Source organism: Fistularia commersonii, chromosome 20 (assembly GCF_037954325.1).
Source record: "Fistularia commersonii isolate RoL2024-O1a breed Wild chromosome 20, RoL_Fcom_v1.0, whole genome shotgun sequence".
NCBI lineage: Eukaryota > Metazoa > Chordata > Actinopteri > Syngnathiformes > Fistulariidae > Fistularia > Fistularia commersonii.
Genome location: NC_141303.1, coordinates 1517501 through 1539341, shown reverse-complemented (window position 1 = coordinate 1539341; position 21841 = coordinate 1517501). Strand labels below are relative to the sequence as shown.

The 21841-nt window shown below is 44.3% G+C and overlaps 1 protein-coding gene across 2 annotated transcripts in view; it reads left to right on the top strand.

The window, feature by feature from the left end:
• klhl29 (kelch-like family member 29) overlaps positions 1-21841 on the top strand; it is a 414899-nt gene that overhangs the window by 380445 nt on the left and 12613 nt on the right. For both annotated transcript variants that reach the window (XM_086166945.1, XM_086166946.1), the window contains exon 14: positions 2799-2992. In XM_086166945.1, the coding sequence (XP_086023071.1) occupies positions 2799-2992 (194 nt within the window). The remainder of the gene's footprint in view (positions 1-2798; positions 2993-21841) is intronic.

The following is a 21841-nucleotide window of genomic DNA, read 5'->3' as shown; positions in this document are numbered from 1 at the left end:
TGTACCCTCCTAGACCAGAACTAGAACCCCTTGACTAGAACCCAAACTAGAATTCCTAGACTTGTATCTTCCTCGACCAGAACTTGAACTCCTTGACTAGAACCCAGAGTAGAACTCCTAGACTTGAACCCTCCTAGACCAGAACTAGAACTCCTTGACTAGAACCCAGACTAGAACTCCTAGACTTGTACCCTCCTAGACCAGAACTAGAACTCCTTGACTAGAACCCAGACTAGAACTCCTAGACTTGAACCCTCCTAGACCAGAACTAGAACTCCTTGACTAGAACCCAGACTAGAACTCCTAGACTTGTACCCTCCTAGACCAGAACTAGAACTCCTTGACTAGAACCCAGAGTAGAACTCCTAGACTTGTATCCTCCTAGACCAGAACTCGAACTCCTTGACTAGAACCCAGACTAGAACTCCTAGACTTGAACCCTCCTAGACCAGAACTCGAACTCCTTGACTAGAACCCAGACTAGAACTCCTAGACTTGAACCCTCCTAGACCAGAACTAGAACTCCTTGACTAGAACTCAGACTAGAACTCCTAGACTTGTACCCTCCTAGACCAGAACTAGAACCCCTTGACTAGAACCCAGAGGAACCCCACACAGAGGTGGGGAGAACATGTAAAGTCCGAATCCAACCAGGGACCTTCCACCACGCCATCAATCCATCCATCATTTGTCGCCGCCCTCAGGGTCAGGGAGGATGCCGGAGCTTCTCCCAACTGTCATCAGGCCAGAGGCGCCTCACATATACAGACAAATAACTCGCTCGATTTTTGCCGATTTTTTTCCGCTGCATGTTTTTGGGCTGTGAGAAGAAACCGGAGAACTCTGCGGAAACCCAAGCAGACACTTGGTCCACTACTTGTCGGATCAAACCGGCGTCCTTCGTGCTGCGAGGCCAAAGCAGCGACCACTGCGCCACCGTGCCGCCCCAGCATCCCCTAAAATCACCCCATATTTAGTCAATCACCTCCGATGCGATGCCGAAACGAGCGAAAAGCGTCTCCCGCCTCTCAGCCTTTCGGTTTTTGACACTCGGGGAGTTTTACTACAAACCCCCCCGTCGTGCAGCAAACCCCCGCCACAAGCAGAACGTAGTCTCCTTGATGTTTCTTTGATACGTTCTCGTCTGGAGCAGCTGTTGCCGGTGCTTCCGTCTGCCTCTCGCCTGTCCATAATCAGCGGCGCTCAGCGGCGTTTGACCTATAAATTTATGAACCTCCGCAAATGCGATCCGAGGGGTAATTACGTCCGCCGGAGAATGAGAGGCGCGTCTTTCTCTGCGGGGTTCGGTTACTCCACCGGATGTCGGAGTGTGTGTGTGTGTGTGTGTGTGCACTTAATCAGCGCTAATTGGCACTCTGAGCGTCTCCGAACCACCTCGCCCCAAAATGTCTCCCGTGTCACCACTTCCTCAGCCTGCCAGTCGATTTAAACCCTCGGCAGCTGTCGCCAAGGACGTTACCGGGCACCCAAAGAGAATATTCCCAAAGGTTAATTCACCTGCACTCGGCCGACGCTTTATCTGCCGGCCGTCGTTCGGGAAGCCGCGGGTTTCATTTAAATTCAGCCTGCCATAAAATTAAAACGGAAGTTGCAGCGAGGAGGCGCCTGAATATTCCAGAATTGAAGGTTTCGAAGCAAATCAGAGGCAGCTGCGCTCAGCTGAAGATTTGGCGCCGCCACCGACGGATGTCATTGACCTCGCTGGGAAATTCAGACGTTAAATTAATTAGCTTTTAGTGACAGTTTGAGTTTGTTTTTTTTTTTTTTTGAAGTGGAAGGTTTGTTGTCCGGGGAGGAGGAAAGAGGGGGGTTTCATGTAAAGGTGATTTTTTTTTTTTTTTCACGCAGAACAAAAAGACAACCTTGATTCAGAAGCCTTGTGTTCGTCTGAATGGACGTGTGTTTTAATCAAAAAATCCTGGAATGGGTTTTGTTGCACTTTAATGAGGCCTCCTCCAGCTGGAAGGCTGTCGGCGCCGCCGCTTTGATCAGCGGCCCGCGGACACGGGATTACACCGCTAACACAACGCGCTAATAGAGCCACAGGGCAAAAAGCGTGCGTATGTAAAACACGGGCGCGCCTCAAAAACAAACCCAAAGCACAGCAAATGCAAATTTGAGAATCATCCAGACCGGCGCTGACAGCGGCGCCGTCCCGCGAGCCGGCGTCTTGTTCTTCGGCCGGGTCCGTCGCGTCCGTCCCTTTTCATCCGCCTCTGCCAGGAAGGGTCGGCGGAGGTTTTGGGCCCCGGCGTCGGACTCCCTGCCAAAGCGGGCTCGGCGAGGAAGGTCCAAAAGCTCAGCGCTGACACGCAGCCCAACTCTGGAGACTAATGGCTTGTAGCTCCCAACATATGTTGCTTTGTGTAATTGCTTTAATTGCTGTCATTGTATGTAATGGTTGGTCTTTTTCATCTTCCCTGGTGGTGGAGGCATTTTGCTAATTATATCTGTCAGCCCCGCAGCCAAAACGAGCGTTTTGCAATGAAATCAGAGCAATGGGAACGTTATAATCCGGGCGCTCGCTGAATTATGTGTGTGTTTGTGTGTGTGTGTGTGTGTGTGTGTATCCGGGCGTGAATGACTGACTGAACCTCGGAGAAGTTGATGAATCATTAGGGGTTCGGTGACTAATTAAGAGACTCCCCATCAAGGCTTTGTTAAACACGAGCGTTTTCCCGACTCCATCTTGTTTCTGGTTGATTTATACCGCGCCGTGTTTTCCTGACGACATTTCCCAAGACGTCGCTCCTATCCTGATGTTTTTCTCCTTCCAGGTACGACACCATCACCAACCAGTGGGAGACGGTGTCGCCGCTGCCCAAGCCGGTCCACTCAGCGGCGGCCACGGTGTGCGGCGGCAAGGTGTACGTGTTCGGGGGCGTGAACGAGGCCGGTCGGTCGGCCGGCGTCCTGCAGTCTTACATACCGCAGAGCAACACCTGGAGCTTCATCGAATCACCCATGATAGGTAAGACTCGGAGCCTTCCGTCCGTCCTCTGCATTTGTTTCCGGTGTGTCCTGTTTTTTTGCGGGAAGCTCGCGGATACGTACCCTAAAACAGCAAACAGAGCAGTACCATCGGAAGGCGACGGGGAGGTTGCGCGGTATGCTCCAGTTGCGGTATGCTCAAGTGCAACCAACTAAGATGAAGTTCTAGTTGGCGTTTGTGTAACCAGGGAGAAGTATTCTCCGTCCGTCACGATTGTATCGACCGCCCAGACCGCCACCATCTGCTCTGCTAACTCTTTTTGCGTCACTTTCTTTTCAACAAAACACCTTGTCCAAAACTCTAAAAGCCATCCAGCTTGAATTTGGTTTCAGCCTTTCTATGGAGGAACCTTTCAGTTTTGCTTTTCCACACGCAGTCAGGGACCAGGGTAGGGGTAGGAAATAGATTGTTTCCAGTGACGCAAGCGTTTGGAACATGTTCTGCATGGCGGGGGAAGAACCCTGTTAGCCGTTAGCTAACTCTGGACTTGATGTTCCTTGAAACCCCTGTGTGGTGTAGGAGGCCAGAAGGGCTTGGACCTCATTGGGCTCTGTCCATTTTGTCCCAAGAAAACAGCTGACCAGTGACTGCCATAGTTAAAATAATGTCTCTCCGCAATCTGCAAGGGGTATCTGGTAATGAGTTCCAACAATTATGTCACACGAGTTCCAATGGACCCTGCTGTCGGTGCTACAGTGGTTCTAGGAACTGAGGCCCACTGTACCTTGTTCCTCCACTGACCCCTTGCACATACTTGTGTCCGAAAAGGCAAAAAGAGGCTATCGTTTACATCGGAACTTGGAAGGGGACTCTGCACTGCCCTCTAGTGGACGTGTTGCATCACAACCAATGGCAATGTAAAGCAAATGGGAAGGACACGTGGGCAGGGACATTTGATGCCGTTTGACCTGTTAACATGAGCATGGATCAGCCTCACGTCCACCGCTCCATCCCTTCTGCTTGTAATTTACTGAGCTGTAATTTGTACCTCCCAAAACTGAACTAGCCGGCTCGTTTAAGACTGTCAGGGCCATAATGTGGAAAAAAAAAAAAGAAACAATCTTCGGCCCTCGTGAATCGTCTTTTCAATGAGCTGAGATTCGGATGTTATTAGACGTTATTAGCAAGGTAGTTATCTTTTATATTTGACCACGTCCAAGTTTTTTCCGGTCAGAATTAATGTTTTGTTGTATATTCCTGAAACCCGAGGCTTTCGTATTAATAAGGTGTTTATGGACTGACCTCGCTACACGACGCAAGCGTGGTCCTTTGTTCGAGGCGCGTCAGAAATCCCATTTCATACGGGCAAAATGTGAGAGCGGAACTTGTTAGTAGTCACTGAACACGGGGTAGCAATTAATTGGAGTCAAGGCACCAACAATTTGCATTAAAAGGAAATAATGGGGAAACAGATACAGGCCAATAAGTCTGACTGGCAACTCATGGCGATAAGAGAAAGCTTTTATTTGACACTAATCAAATTTAATAATATAATTCGTAATAATTTAGATTTTTTTCGCAGCTGAAGCAAAGAAAGTCACTCGTGCACAGCGGCGGAGTCACACTGGACCCGGTGCTCAGAATTTTGCGTCTGAATTCAAAACCCAATCGGAGGCGGACTGTTTTCACAGCTCGAAGGACGTGCAGCTTCTGCAGGTTTCACACTTACCAGAGCATCCATCCATCTGTCCAGCCATCCATTTTCTGCAGCTCTATCTGGGTTGTCTTGCGGGAGACCAAGAGAGACCAAGAGTTCCCTCACTCCGCCCACTTTGTCCAGCTCTTCTGTGGGAATCCTGAAGCGTTCCGAGGTTGACCCGAGGAACTTGGTCCGTCCGGCGTGACCTGGGTCCACTGCCCCCAGGGAGGCATCCAGGAGGCGTCCAGATGCCCGAGCCACTTCTTCTGGCTCCTCTAGAGCAGGACTAGTAGTTCTCCTCTGAGACCCTCCCAGATGGCCTCTTTGCCTTTCTCGGACAACTTGCAGAGGAAACTCTTCTCGGTCGTTTGTATCCGGGATCCATTTTCTATTGGTCAATACCGTCAGTTCACGACCACAGATGAGGCTTGGAACCTAGATGGACCAGTACATCATTCGCTTTTGGCTTCTTTTTTACCACAGTAGACCGATGCAGAAGCTCCATTGTCCCCTCACTTGTGAACTTTCCAAGGTGCCTAAACCCCTTCACTTGGGGCAGGCTCTTATCTCGGAGCCGGAAAGGGTGGTCCACCTTGTCTTATCTGTGGACAGTGGCCTCATATTTGGAAGCCCGAGTCTCATCACAATGTTGGAGCCTACAGGATCACCTGCAGAAAAGCAGAGTCCCCGTCTGGAGGCCGCAAAACAGAATCCCCCTTGACAGCTACGCCTAGAAATTCTGTCCAAAAGGTTATGACTAGACCGACTGTGGAGTCCAGCCTTCAGGTGCCGGTAATGCAGACCAGGATCTGACCCCGGTCATACCGGGGCCGAACTGCCCTTACAAGAGGGTCCGGTATGCCAACGGACACGGTTGTATGCCTTCTCCAAGTCCACAAAGCACATGTAGACCGGTTGGGAGAACTCCCACGCTCCCTCCAGGACCTCCAGTCAGGGACGGAAACATCGCAACTCCTCCTGAATCCAACCGCGACCCATCGGACACTCCGATCCAGGCCCTCTGATGAACCTTACCATGGACGCTGACACTCCTTGTGTGCTTCCTCTTCTTGCGTAGCCCGGAATTTTCACTTTGTCTCCTCCGAAACACTTAACCACCCGCAGTGGAAAAGGGTGTACCGCTCGTTACCGTGTGATCGTCGGCGTTGCGGAACGAGAGATGCCGTTACTTGTTTAAACCGGTATTTACCAGCTAGCGATTGTCAGCTCCCGTTGCGAGGTCCCTTTTCCTCTCATTAATTATTCTCATTTCAAAACAGAATCACTCACCACGAGCTTAATTGTTCTTTTTTCAGGACCCCCGAAAAAAAAAAAAAAAAAAAGTTATAAATATTAATGTTCCATTTATTTATTATATTAGCAATGTTACCAAAAATGGAAAAAAGTCACACGTTGCAACACGGGTGTAATTATTCATCTGAAAGCAACGCCTTTTAATCTTCACGAGCGAAAACAAAGGCATTTTGCCTCGATTTGTCTTTTCCTCCCGCCGCTGCAAATGACCTCACCGCTAAGAATATCGCCGGGACTTTTCCTTTTTTTTTCTTTTTTATTTTATGATTTAGCTTCGCAGCATACACCGCACGTACTTCTGGTTCCTTTCTAATTGTCAGTCTGAGGGCAATTTGAAGGAAGGGAGAGTTTTGCGAAGTTTAATCTAATGCCTCGCGGTACTTTATTTAAACTTGCTACTTTATTTCAGGAAGGCTTCGTCGCATTTATCTTGTCCGGCCCTTGTGATCGAGCTTTTTATTGTCGTGTTATCGCTGCACCAGGAAGTGAAATGGAAAAACAGTTATATTACAACCCCCTACCCAAACAAAGAGAAACTGATTAAACCATTGTGTTTCCGTGCGACTCATCTGACAAGCAAGGAAATCTCTCCTCGTGTGATTTCTGGTTATTTTCCCGTTTCCTCTAAGCGGTTAGATTCTCTAATTTTGATTAAATCCCCTTATACCGGACCCGCTCTGCTGCAAATGAAATGTCAAATTAGCTTTGCCGCAAGATTAGAAGAGAATTCTTTAAAGACGAAGGCCGGAGTTTGTCCTGTTCGGTTCCTAACGGGTTGCAAGGTGGGAGATGCAATTAGCAACATGTAATGGTTTTGCAGTGTTTTCCTCCAGGTGGTTACATCTCCTCAGATGCTTCATCCCTGGCAAATCTGGTCCGGTATGTCGATGAACTCAAAGAAGCAGATGGATATTCATTCATTGAAGTGCTTTCGGGGTCGCGGGGGCGGGGCTGAAGCCTGTATAGCTAGCTGTTATTGGCTGGAGAGGCCGCCAATCACAAGGCCACGTAACAATTCATGCATACGTTCAGTCACATAGAAACATACAGCCATAATTCACTCATTCATGTTATATAGTCATGTACGGAATAAAGTTTTGGAAACAATCTGCACACCAAGAGTGCTCCAAAAATAAAGAATTTGTTTGACATAGAGTAAAGAAAATGTATTCTAGCGTCATGTTTCAGGCAAACATACGCTCTTCTTCAGATCTTCTTCTTTGGGCTTTTCCCTTCAGGGGTCGCCACAGGGAATCCACGCTCTCCATCTAACCCTATTCTCTGGATCTTCCTCTCTCACACCAGCTAACCTCATATCGTCTCTGACTACGTACATACATCTTCTCTTTGGTCCTCCTCTTGACCTCCTGCCTGGCAGCTCCACCTTCAGCAACCTTCTACCCGGATCTTTACCATGGTTTGGACAAGAACAGAGGAGCATTTGTGTCCAAACCGTCTCAGTAATCATGTTTTCTAGGTCATACATGTCCTGCACCCCTGTGACAAATTGTTCTCTTCCTCTGGGGTTTTCCCTTCAGGGGTCAGCACAGCAAATCAACCTTCTCCATCTAACCCTTTTCTTTGGATCCTCCTCTCTCACACAAACTACCTTCATATCCATAAATCTCCTCCTTGGTCTTCCTCTAGACCTCCAACTCCAGCATCCGTCTACCAATATATTGGCTTCTCTGACCTTCTCTCCAAAACATCTAACAGGGGGCGTCCCTCTGATGGACTCCTTCCTGATCCTCTCCATCCTGGTCACTCCCAAAGAGAACCTCAACATCTTCATCTCTGTGACCTCCAGCTCTGACTCCTGTCTTTTGGTCATTGTAACAGTTTCTAGTCCATACATCAACACTGGTCTCACCACTGTCTTGTCCACCTTTCCTTTCATTCTGGCTGATAGTCTTCTATCTCTTCGTACCCCTGACACTTTTCTCCACCCATTCCGACCTGCTTGAACCGGTTTCTTCACCCCTTTTCCACACTCTCTGTTGCTCTGGCCTGTTGACCCCAATACTTAAAATCCAACTTCTTGATCTCCACTCCCTGTAGCCTCACCGTTCCCCCGGGTTCCTCTCATTCACACATATTGTGTCTTGCTGCGACTAACCTTCATTCCTCTCCTTTCCAGAGCATACCTCCACCTCTCTAGATGTTCCCCAACCTGTTCTCCGCTCTCACTACAGATCACAATGTCATCTGCAAACAGGCTTTTCCTCAGATGCTCACCAAAAACATGTTTGGTACTGCAGAGCAACACCTGGAGCTCCATCGAGCTTAATGGGTTGTAAAAGATATTTTTAGTGTTTATGTTTGCTCAAAACCTCATGCTAGAAAATATGTATTTACTCTATTTTAAATGATCGTTGTTTTTGGAGAACTCGTGCAAATTTTCAAACCTCTACCCAGTCGATACTTTGATCCAGCAGCCATTCCTGACTGCCTGTTTTTTCTTCTTTTATATGCACTCATAAATAAACATTCACCCTCATTCGCTCATTCTCGTGCCAGAGACATGAATTATTCACCCTCTCATTCATTCGCCATATCGAGAAATGCAACCATCCACACATTTGGGTTTGAAAGGACCTCCTCGCTGTGAGACGGAAGCGTTTATTTACAAGACGCTTCTCGGCATTTTCTCAAAAAATCAGTTAGAAATGCAGCTTCTGACCGCCGACTTAGCAATCGGCTAATCATCAGCCGCTGGACCGATTTGGAAAGAAGCTCCTGTCATCGGTGGCACGTTTAAACCAAATTCATTATTTTGCTGTTTTTAATTCGCCGCACTTTCATTCGACACGTTTTAAATTAGACGATTAAATCAGCGGCAGGATTTTTTTTTTTTTTTTGCTTTCTCCTGATTCTCCGATGTCCTTCAGGAGAAGGACATCCCTTTGCCGAAACACCCAAATTGCGCCGGACGGTCCTGTTAGCGCCTTCGCCATCGCCGCGCGTGAAAGGATGAACTCTCGACCAATGAGCACGCAGGATTTATCGACCAAACATTCACATCATATCGTTCGCACAGATGCACCATCTTCTTCTGCATTCATGAATAAGCTCCGCTCACTGCTTTTACCATCTCCACGTCACCTCACACACACACACACACACACACACACACACACACACACACACACGCAGCTGCTGATTTTTCCTGTACAAATTTGAGCATATTTAGGAAGGAAACCTATTTACTAATTCAGAGCGCGGCTGTCAGAACGCAGGTCATGAATTCTATCCGTAAGCTTCCGTCAACGGTCTCATTTGAATCAGACGATGAATAAAACACTCGCAGCCAGGCATCAACTTTACAACCCCGCTTTATTTATTTTCAGACAGTTTATTTTTTCCGAATGGCGCAGTGGTTCGCGCTTCCGCCTCATAGCGAGGATGTTGGAGTCTCCATGTTCTCCAGGGTTCTCCGGGTTCCTCCTGCAGTCCGAACAAGCAGGAAGTTCACTGGAGACCCGAAATTGTCCAGAAGTGTGAAAGAGAAGGTGAATTGTTGTATGTCTCTGTATGTCAGGGGCGTCAAACTCAAATATACAGTGGGCCGAAATTCCAAACTGGGACAAAGTCACGGGCCAATATTGATATTTATTGAAGGAAAATCTTCCTCCAGATGGAACAATGAACCTCCTCAGATGGACCCAAACAAGTTTTGCTTAAAAACTGAATATGGAACAAGCAAAGCTTACTATTATACAATATATAACCTAATATTACACACATGCAAACTTGAAATTCAATGACTGCCATTGATGTGATTCAAGATTCAAAGTATTTATGTACATTTGACAATAAACACTTTGAATCTTGAAAGTAAAAACACATCAATGGCATTAATTTCTTAAATAAAAAATGAATAAAAATGATATGTCTCTTTTTATTTGTAGCCTTCTGAATTGAATTTCAACAGTAACCTTTTTCCACAGGCTAATAATAAATATTAAAATAAAATAACAATAATTAACCAATTAACTTATCATAAAATCATTGAATGAATGTGTGACCATTCGAGCCCATGTATTGGAGTAGCAAGAAAAAGTGCATAAAGAAAATGATAATTCTAGCTCAGGCTGTAATTCTGCCTTTCTTTTGCCATTTTTGGCAGGGTGCTAGCATTAGCATTCGGTTGCTATGACTACTGTCAACACAGGAGAGGCCGTTTATGGGTCCTGTCGTAATTTTCGCGCCAAAACACCAGCAGAGCATTCTGGGATTTGTAGTATTAGCGCTACAGAAGCTAGTACAGAGGCTAATAGGAATACCAGCGCTAATAGTCATGTGGTTTGGCTTCGCGGGCCCAGTAGAATTTCACTGCGGTCCAACTTTAGCCCGCGAGCCACGAGTTCGACACCTATTCCGTACGAGATCGAACCGCCCTGCCAGCGACCCTGAGTGCAGGATAAGCGTTATGGAAAATGAATGAATGAATTTTTAAGTTTCGCTTTAACAAAGCGCGCCGGGATTATCCGTGCAACGTTGCGCTATCCCAGCCGCCGCCGCCGCCACCGCTCGTCCGACACGAACTGCGTAGTTATTCACCGGACAAAAGAGTCCGGTGTCAGTCACCCGGGGCTCATGAAGGTCAGGCGGCAGAAAAATAAAAATAAATACGCTTTCACTCGGCTGCCAGTTGTCCGGGGCAGGGGGAAAACCGGAGCATACAACTCCGGGTGATTCAAGACACCCGACAGAGCAAGATACTTCAACCACAGGCATTTTTTTTTTTGCTGGTTTGTTTATTTTATTTTATTATTCTGTGTTTATTTCAAGCTTAAAAGTTACGGCGGCGCCCACTATCTGCGATAGCTCATCGTCAAAACATCAAGATATTTCCCAAGTACAATATCCAGACCGCCGGGGTCGAACGGAAGCAGAATCCAGGCAACTTGAGTTAGTTGTTATTGACCTTGGTGAAATCTCTCCGAGACCAGAGTGACTCACATTCTCCACCGCCGGTTGCGGGAGATGCAGTTTATTTATTTATTTGTCTCTCAAGGTCAAACGCATCAAAACATTTCGTCATAAATAAATAAATCCAGATGAAAAATCGCCTCGGCGAAAATGAATTTTCCATTAAAAATGTATTACATTGCAACAATATCTGTGAAATATCACTGTATTTAATTGTTTTTTTTACACGTAAATCAGCCCCGGCCTGGAGTAATGGTGATTGAGTTGATATATTTTCATGTGGGCGCAGAGGTTAGCGCCTCCGCCTCACAGCTAGAAGGTCCCTAGTTGGATTCCCAGCACGGGGGCCTTTCTGCATGGAGCTCCATGTTCTCCACGTGTCTCCACGGGGTTCCTCAAAGTTCTCCGGGTTCCTCCAACGGTCCAAATACATGATGGAGGTTTATCAAAGACTTTAAAAAGTCCAGAGAATGAACGAGTGGACGAGTGGACGTCTCTTTATGAGGCGGGAATTTCAGTGATGAGCGGTGAGGTTCATGAAGGTGAGGCGCTGATTTTATCGCAATCAGATTTACAAGAAGGAGAAGAAAAAGGTAAATGGATGGCTGCGCTTGACTTGCTAACTTGAGTTTAGTGTCACTGTATTCTGCAGAGAGGAAGAATCCCTGCAATCACCAGCACCACCTACCGTGAGGCAGGAGAACTGCGTGCCTCACTTTGTAGCTCTTTGCAGCCATTTTATTAGCGCTCAGCACCAGACACTAGTACCTTACATACAGCACTAGTTCATGCAGCAAAAGTGTTTCAACATTTTAATAGCGACATAAGGAGACAGCAATACAGTCTTAGTGCAGAGTATGCTAGCAGTTAGCTGTCATTTCTCAATCAACGTTGAGGCTCGACAGTCGGCTGCCTCACCGCACGTCTCTTCTCGTGAACTGTAAACGTGAAAATCCAGCCATTTTGAAAACACAACAATCCAAAACAAGCGAAGTGAAATGAAAAATACCTTTATAGTGCAAATCACTGACAAATATAACCGTTTAATTTTGGTTCACGTTACATTTTTTTTTCTTTCCAAGATTGGCAAGTGAGGCACGGCCTCTCCTGCCTCCCCTTGGCTGCACTGTTGTACGTTTACGTGGTCCTGTGATCGACCGGCGGCGGGTCCAGAGTGAACCCCGCCTCCCGCCCGGCGACAGCCGGTGTGAGAGATGAGATGAGATGTACTTTATCGATCCAAGGATTGGGAAATTATTTAGTATCCTGAGTGCAGGATAAGCTGTGTAGATACTCAATACGTGAGTGAATGAATGAATTTCCTCAGGTCAAGTCAAAGTCAAGGTTAATACCGCCATGCGTTTTGCACATACAGGTTGAAATCGCGTCTCTCAAAAAATAAAGTGACAGCAGTTACAAAAGTGGAGTTTTTAAATTTATAATTACTTCCCCTCCGGACTCCCCGCTCCCGCCGCCGCCCTCCGGGACGTCGTTGATACTCGTCCGACCGGGAATCCTAACATCTCTGTCAGGACATCCCGGGCGACCATCTGCCTCGGACAGCCACGGCGCCGACGCTTCCTGACAGCTTTGTCGCCGTCCAACCCTGGGATTTAATGTCAATCATATCCTTAATTAATACAACGCTGGGTTTGACAACACCCAACTGTTGCTCGACTGCTATTTGTGATCCAAAAAGTCATCCATCTTCACCTTCGAGTGTAACATTTCAGCCCATCAAATTAATAATGAAACACCAGAATGCGCGTGTGGATGGGTGTTATCCATTTTATTAGCGCCGCACAAATGAAAACATTACATTCGATGCTAATTAGACTGTTTAAGGTGCCGGAACGCGGCGGGTTCCCGAGGGCCGCCCGAGCGCTGATGCATCCGCGGGGAAGGAAGTCATCTCCGAGCGGCGGCTGCAGCCGGCAGACGCACGCCCGCGGGTTCAAACTCATATTTACATCCAAATGATGACCGGGGACAAAAAAAAAAAGTGAAAAAATGGGGAAAATGCGGTGTGTTTTTTTTTCCCCACGGTGAGGCGCCGCTTTCTGCTTTCCTGAACCGTCTCTCAGCCATTAGCGACTTTTCAGCGCGACGCTAGGCGAGCGAAATGACGATTATGTAACGCGGCTGTTTGGGCAGAGAGCTGAATGTTATTAAAGGGCTGGCGGAGCAGCTGGCAGAGCGGAAGAGCACACACCAATGCACGCACACACACACACACACACACACAGACACACACATAGCTCCCCTTACCTCATATCATCCATACTCCCCTCCAGGGCACAGGTACATAACGCATGCATTATGTAACATACCCAAGATTTTTGCTGTGTATGTGTGTGTGTGTGTGTGTGTGTGTGTGTGTGTGTGTGTGTGTGTGTGAGACAGACACAGACAGACAGACTGTCAGACTTGTAGATGATCCTGCATCTGACAACAACCGAGCCAGCAGATAATGGGCGGGTTCGGGCCTTCCGGTGAAACCGGGCCAGCCGTGTTTCTGTTCGCTGGCGGGGAGAATTTCTTGATCGGCCCACCTCCTCCCTCTAATCTTCCTCCACATCTCTACACACACACACACACACACACACACACACACACACACACACACCACCACCATCACCACCACCACCACCCGGTCTCTGGCGGCTTCTCAGCACTGTCGTATCGACTGACACGAATTCAGCTACGTGTGTTTCCTGCAGCTGCGTGCACGTTTGTGTGTGTGTGTGTGTGTGTGTGTGTGTGTGTGTGTGCATGGACTGTCTCCCGTGTGGACTGCAAATGGGTTTCACAAACACTTATCAAGACTGACTTCCTATCTGTCGGGGAGTGAAAAATAATATTACTGGCGCCAAAAATAGTCCCTGGAAGTCCATTGAGATGCGAGTTGTCTCCCCAGCTTTGTCTTGAATTCATCGGCGTGATGAGCAGCTCGTACGCAGCGACGCCGCCGAGCGTAACGGAGCCCCTTAAACACGTTAAACTATTTATGGAGCGGCGTCGCATCGGCCGAAAGGTCAGTTGGTCCGAACGCAGAGATGCAGAGACGTCTTTGGCCGAGATTTCTGTTATCTTTTCATCAGATAATGATGTATATGAGTATTTTTTATTATTTACATTGTCATTGTTAACATTATTTTTTGCATTCTTCTTATTATTACTTTTTATTTAATTTTTTTTACATTGTTATTTTTAGCATTATTATTATTTTTCACATCATTATTTCCATTATTATTATTTGCACAATCATTGTTCACATTATTAGAATAATTACTTACATTATTCAGATTATTACTATTTTTATTCAGATTATTATTATTACAAGTAGTAGTAGGGGTAGTGTTCACATTATAATTATAATAATAATAATAATAATAATAATTATTATTATTATTATTATTGTTAATAATAATAATAATGATAATAAATTTATTGTTTTTGTCATTGTTGTTGTTAGTATTATTAGTAAAATTATTCACATTATTATTACTATTATGACTCACAGTATTATAAGTAGTAGTAGTATTCACATTATTATTATTGTTGTTATTGTTGTAATGAGCATTATTATTAAAATGATTCACATTACTATTATCATTATATACACTATCATTATTCACGTTATTATTATTATTATTATTATTACTATTATTATTATTATTACTATTATTGTTGTTTTTGTTGTTGTTGTTAGTGTTTTCAATAAAATTATTCACATTATTATTATTATTATGACTCAAATTATTATGATAACTATTATAAGTAGTAGTAGTATTCACATTCTTATCATAGTTATTATTGTTGTTGTTAGTATTATTATTAAAATGATTCACATTACTATTATCATTATATACACTATAATTATTCACATTATTATTATTGTCGCATGAAAGTCCTGGTTGAATTCCAGCTGCTTTTATTGTTTTTTAGATGAATATTGTCTCTGTATACACTTATGAATGTATTGATAAGGCGCCTCAACTAAAATGTACTATGAGAATTATTGATATAAAATGTGCACGAGAGGGTGCATAGATGGACGTCTCCTTCCGGGGCCCCGTGACGGATCCGGGGTGAACCCCACTTCTCATCCAGTGACAGCCGGGTCGGGCAACCCTGAGCGCTGGATAGTTGCTATGGATAATGAATGAAAGACTATTATTATTAATTTGTGCATTTGTGAATTATTCAGCCATGACCGGGGGGGACATGTTACGTAAACATTGTTCAGAAAATCAGGCCTTTGTCAGAAAATGAACAAACTAACCCGTGGTCTCGGATGTTTCTGGAAAAGGCGCCGATATTCTGTCGGATTTCTTGTTAAACTGCGGGCGAAAGGCCTTCCCTTTTTCATTTGAATACAAATTGAATTGAATTAGTCACTTTCGATGGACCCTGTTCACGCCGTGTCATTTATGTTAATTAGGACCGGGGCCTAATTTGAATAATTTGTCCCGGGCCGAGGAATCAAGAACTAGAAACAGCAGAAATCTCGCGGCAAATCGTCGGCGTTTGAGCGCTCTTTTCTCCCGATAGGTCATGTAATATTCTCTGTGAAGCCGCCGTGAAAGTGTTTGTCGCCGCCGCCGCCGCCGCCATGGGGGAAACCTGCACGCCGCTTTGAAAAGCCACCGGCCGCTTGACTTCCGGTGAAACGCCGTAAAGGCCGCCGGACGTCTTTCCTTAAAACGTCTGATCGGACACTCAATTCATCCTCAGCTGGAGCTGGATTTCACCCAGAGCGCCGGTCCGATCGCGTCGAAAGAAGCCCGACGCTGCCTGGATGTCCATGTTTGACCTGCCGATGCTTGGACGTCTCGGTTTGTTGCCTAAATGAATAAGTGTTGCGTAAATGAGAGGGTGAATGTCTCTATTTGAGACGACTGAATGAGCATGAACTGCATGTCTGTATGTGTTGGATAAATGAGAAGGTCCATGATTGGATGTTTATTTGAAATGGGAATGAGAGGGTGAATAGATGTATATCTTTTTTGTTGTATAAATGAATAGGTGAATGTCTCCAATGATGATTGGATGAGAGGGTGAGTAGTTGGACGTCTGTTTGAAATTAGAGGGTGAACGGTTTTCTTGTCTTTATATGACATCAGAATGAGAGGGTGAATGATTATATGTCTCTATATGAAATGTAAATGAGAGGGTGAATAGTTGTTTGTCTTTATAATGAAGTCAGGCTTTATATCTTTATATGATGTGCGAATGAGAGGGTGAATGTTTTCTTGTCTTTATATGACATCAGAATGAGAGGGTGAATGGTTGGATGTTTATTTTAAATGGGAATGAGAGGCTGAATGGCGCTATATCTCTATTTGTTGCATAAATGAAAGGCTGAATGGCTCCATGTTTCTATATGACCCGTGAATGAAAGGGTGAATAAATATGATATATTTCTGATGATGATGTTTTTACATCATCGGATATCTATAAAATGTATTATAAATACATACAGTATATGTATGGTTGTGTATATATAAATATATTGAAGTGGACCTTTCACAGGACAAACACGAGGAAAATGATTGTTGTGTCTACACATATTCGTATTTTTTTATTCATTTAATATACTTATCCATATATGTACCTAATATGTAGTTATTTTATCAAGGAACTTCAAAAAATAAAATAAATAGTGTTAAAAATGTGGGAAAAAAATGTCAAAAAAATGAAATATATATATACACACACATACAAATGTCTGTGAAATGGAGGTATATTACATGACAGCTAAAAAGGGTCAATAAATATGAATATAGATATGAGTCTAAATATAAATCGAAAGGCAAAAGACAGGATATAGCAAGACAAAAAAAAAATCCATGAATAAACAGACAGCAGGTAAGTAGACAACAGACAGCAGGGATGATGATGGGCAACATCAAGGAACAGTGAAAAATACACAACTAGAACTAAACAATAATATAATATAACAATATTGATGAGAGGGCGAACAGTTGTGTGTCTCCATATGGAGTGTGAATGAATAAGTGAAGGTTTGAAGGCCTCCTCCTGTGACGGCTGCAGGTTCAGATAATGAATGAATGAGCGACAGGAAATAGACTTTTAGCCGCGCCGCGGTTCCTGTCTCCAGGTCGACGTAGCAGCACCTTACATTTTTATTTTCCGGACGATTTTCACCAAACCGCGAGCAGGACTCTAACAAGACAGCTCTTTTTTTTTTCGCCCTCCTTAACAACGACACGCCGGGGCTTCCCTGTCTCGCCCGGGAAGACTTTATCAATCCCTGGAGTCCCTGATTACCCCCTCCTGAGAAGCTCCGCCTCCGGGTCACCATCGGGCCGTGGCGCCGTAATTCTGAGCCCCGAACCATCCCCGGACCCCCCGCCATTTCTATTGTTTTATTTCAATATACACTGCTCAAAAAAATAAAGGGAACACGTAAAAAACACATCCTAGATCTAAATGAATGAAATATTCTTATGAAATACTTTGCTCTTTACACAGTTGAATGTGCCGACAACAAAATCACACCAAAATGATCCATGGAAATCAATTGTATCAACCCATGGAGGTCTGGATTAGGAATCACACTCAAAATTAAAGTGTAAAAACAAACTCCAGGCTGATCCAACTTTGATGTAATGTCCTTAAAACAAGTCCAAATGAATCTGTGTTGCTTCCTGAGTGGACACTATGATTTCACACAAGTGTGATTGACTTGGAGTTACATTGTGTTGTTCAAGTGTTCCCTTTATTTGTTTTGAGCAGTATATTATTCACATATTTCCGTGGAAACTGAATCCCAGAGGATGAATAACATTGGTTTTTGTTTGGGGGGGCGGGAGTTTGTCGTCCCCGCAGGAAGTGACTGCGAACGTCCGGCTTCGGAACTTTTGAGGTCACGCAACCCCTTTTTTCTGCAGGCGGAGAAGCCGCACATTTGCAACTGCATGAATGCATGAGGTGTTCAATCGTATGGAAAACAGGCGGATAATTGAAGCGGCCATTAACGGGAGGCTGTTGACATGGAAACGCGGGCTGGGAGCGGGCGAGGGAGCATGCTGGGAAACGTGCTCCATCCATTATCTCCACCAAATCAACGCTAACGTCTCAGTCATGAATACATAAACATATTCATGTAGTTTAGATGCAGCTAGCGGCTAGCAGTTAGCGCTTCCAGTTCGCGGCGAGAAGGTGGCGTTCTTCCCGCGTTCCAAAAACATGCAGGAGGTTCATGGAGGACCCTAAGTTGCTTAGATGTGTGAATGAGAAGATGAATGGTTGCATCTCCATGTGATTTGTGAAGGGGATCCGTGCAACACATCCACGCATTTGGACAAAATAGCGTCTCCAGCGAACCTCCTGCGTTGTTTCGGAGCGCGTGAGGTAAGCCGGAGACTTGCGACAGGCGGAACGGTTGCAAACTATGCATTTATGTTGTTTCTATCTCGCCTTCATCCTCCCGGGTGGATAAAGGATCACTTACTAAGTCGCTGCAGAGACTCTGCAGGCCTGATTTCTATTTCTGCATGAAATTGACTGTGTTCACGAGAATCGCCATGGAAATAGAGCCGCCGGTTGCCACCGTGAAGACCCACGGCGGCGGTGAACCCACAAATGACGCAAATCTCACGTCACACATTTCTCCTCAGCTGTGCAAACATGCATGTAAAGTCCGCTGCCCCCTAGTGTCCGGGGGTGGAACTGCAACTTGACATGGAAAACTACATTCGAAATGAAGACTCCATTCGCTTCACGTTTCACACCGTGCTGAGATCACGCACACACACACACACACACACACACACACACACACACACATGAGGGGAGGAGGAAACATCAGCAAACGCTCCGGAGGTGAATACGATATTCCTGGATTTCCATAACGGCCCGAGTTTGAAAAGTCATACACAAATCTTTTCACGCACGGCGAAAAACGCCGGAGCCGACTGAAAGCAGCTCCCCCGGCGTATTCATCCCACTTCCATCGAAGGACGGCCCGCTTTCGACAGGCTGGCGTCAGTGTGTGTGTGTGTGTGTGTGTGTGTGTGTGTGTGTGTGAGGAGGGGGGGGGGGGGTCGGCCCAGCATCCAGGGACAATTACTCCCATAAATGACGCGGCAGTCGAACGGCCGTGGCGATCCAGAGCGGAGGAGGAGACGTCGACGGTGGAGAAGACGGGATGTTTCTATAGTTACCTAATTGGACACAATGGCTCTCCTCACACACACACACACACACACACACACACACACACACACATATAAACCCCCCCCTCAACTCCATCATACAAAATTAAAGTACATCATCCTTTTTCGCTCCCTGTGCTCCTCTGGCCCTTCAATTCAAAGGCTGCTCTTATTATCCTCACACTACATAAAATCACAGTGTGTGTGTGTGCCCATGTGTGTGTGTGTGTGTGGGTTGGGGGGGCAGCTCCAATTACCTTTGTTGTATATTATCTGGGCTTCTGGCTGCGAGAACTGAAGCTCCTTTGTCCTATTTCCCGCTGCTCCCTGGTTGTGCACGGCGGCAGGACGCGGCAAGCCGGAGGGGATAACCAGCACCTCAATCTTCGCAGAGAACATCTTGTTTATTCTTCTTTTAACACACACCCTCCTCGCTTCCTCGCTTCCTTCCCCCCCTTCTGACCTCACCGTTTCCGTCATGACGCCTCCTGTTTCCCCCACACATGCTTTTATCAAACCTTATCTCCGTCTGCGTCGGACGGAGGGAGTGAGCCGCGACGTGTCGGCCCGGTTGGCGGGATCAGATAGCCGGCGTGTCGATGCGAGGGTCAGATAGCGACCGGGGCAACGACGCGGGAACAGCGAGGTGTTTGTTTAGACAGAGGCCGCGGATTTTGGTCACGTGTAAAGGTGTGTGAGTGTGTGTGTGTGTGTGTGTCGTCCGCGGGGTCTCGTTCGGACGCCTCGTTCCCGGCGAAGACGAGCTCGGCGGCTGATGTTTGCCAGCCGGGAAATCAGGCAGAATCCAGCTGAAGTCAGCTTTTAATATATTGTCTAAATATCATATATATAAAGTATATAGATATATTTACATCCATTCACACACCAATAGCAACCAGGTACATATGTGTGCTTGTGTGTGTGTGTGTACATATATCTATATATAGATATACTCACACATATATACAAATATATGTATTTATGTATACATAAACGCATGTGTATGCTGTATGTGCATTCATATACAGCACATATTTATACATGGAATAAATATGATATATATCTGATGATGTTGCATGTACATCATCAGATATCTATCATATGTAAATACATAAAATATATGTATGGTTGTGTATATATGACTATATTTTAGTTGTCCTTTCACGGGACAAACACTAGAAATCTACACATATTCATATTTATTTCTTCATTTAATATACTTATCCATATATGTAACTATATGTAGTTATATTATCAAGGAAATTCAAAAAGTTGAAAAATAAATAAATAAATAAAGTAGTATTAAAAATGTGGGAAAAATTGTCAAAAAAATGAAATATATATATATATATATATATATACTCATACAAATGTCTTGTTGTATCTATACATATTCATATTTATTTATTCATTTAATATACTTATCCATATCGATGGCTGGAATGCAAAACCTCCTATCTGCAAATTTTTAGATTTTGGGTTTTTGCATTGAATGGTGAGAAATGGGATGATTTTCAGTCTCTCTGCAAGATAATCTCGCCCTTTCTTTTGACATTAATGTCACATGACAAAACTCCTATGTGCACAATGAAGCAGAAAAAACGAGGAAAAAAAACACTTATCTGCATTGTCAGTGGTAAAAATGCTATACATGCTATGTATTTTTAAATTATAAGATAGATATAAAGTCTGTGAAAAATAGATCATACTATATGAAAGATCATACTATAATCAAATGAAACGTTTTTTTCATCTCTTGAAAAAAGTGTTTTTTTCAGATAGGAGGTTTTGCATTCCAGCCATCGATATATGTATCCAACATGTAGTTATTTTATCAAGGAGATTCAAAAAGTTGAAAAAAAAAAATTAATAGTGTTAAAAATGTGGGGAAAAAAATGTCAAAAAAGGAAATATACACATACATATATATATATTTCCTTTTTATTTCCTTTTTATATGTACTTCATGCTCATTCAGTTGTCTCAAAAAGAGACATTCACCCTCACGGTGGCATATATATATATATATATATATGTGAAATGGGCGTATATTACATGATTGAATGATATTCCAAAAATCTCCTATTATTTAGCAAAAATTCAAAAAATTACAGAGAAAAAAAAAAAAAAAAAAATATATATATATATATATATATATATATATATATTTCTGTTATTTTGTGAATTTTTGTACATATATATGCAAATGTCTGTAAAATGTACATGTTACAAGATAGATTTCCTAATTTTCTCTTCTTTTGTTTTTCCTATAGCGTGTGTGCTTTCCTTGCAAATTCCTCCTCCGTGTTCCTCTTTTTCCGTTTTATTGTTAATCGTCTGCTAATTGATGGTTGCCCGATGATTTGAGCCGATCCATAATTCTGATCACGGCCGAGTGAGTTTGCGGAGGGGGAGAAGAGTGATTACAGAGCTGGAGGAGAAGAGAAGAGTACATTAGCTTTAAATACAAATTACTACATTTAATGGAACCGCTGTGACTCAAATAATTAAAACAAATGCAACTAAAACAATTTTGATCGTCAGATTGAAGGTTGTAAAGTCCTTCATTCACACGTCATGAATTCAGCCTGATATTCACAGGACAGAAACACATGCAGACGTTCAAACTCTCATTTCTCATCAAATAGAAGATTTTTTCAAATTTCAAACCTTTTTTTTTTTAAGATAATCATCTAATCTTATTTATGTGTGTTTATTTGTTATTTTACTTTTAATTTAGTCATATAATCCGCATACATTA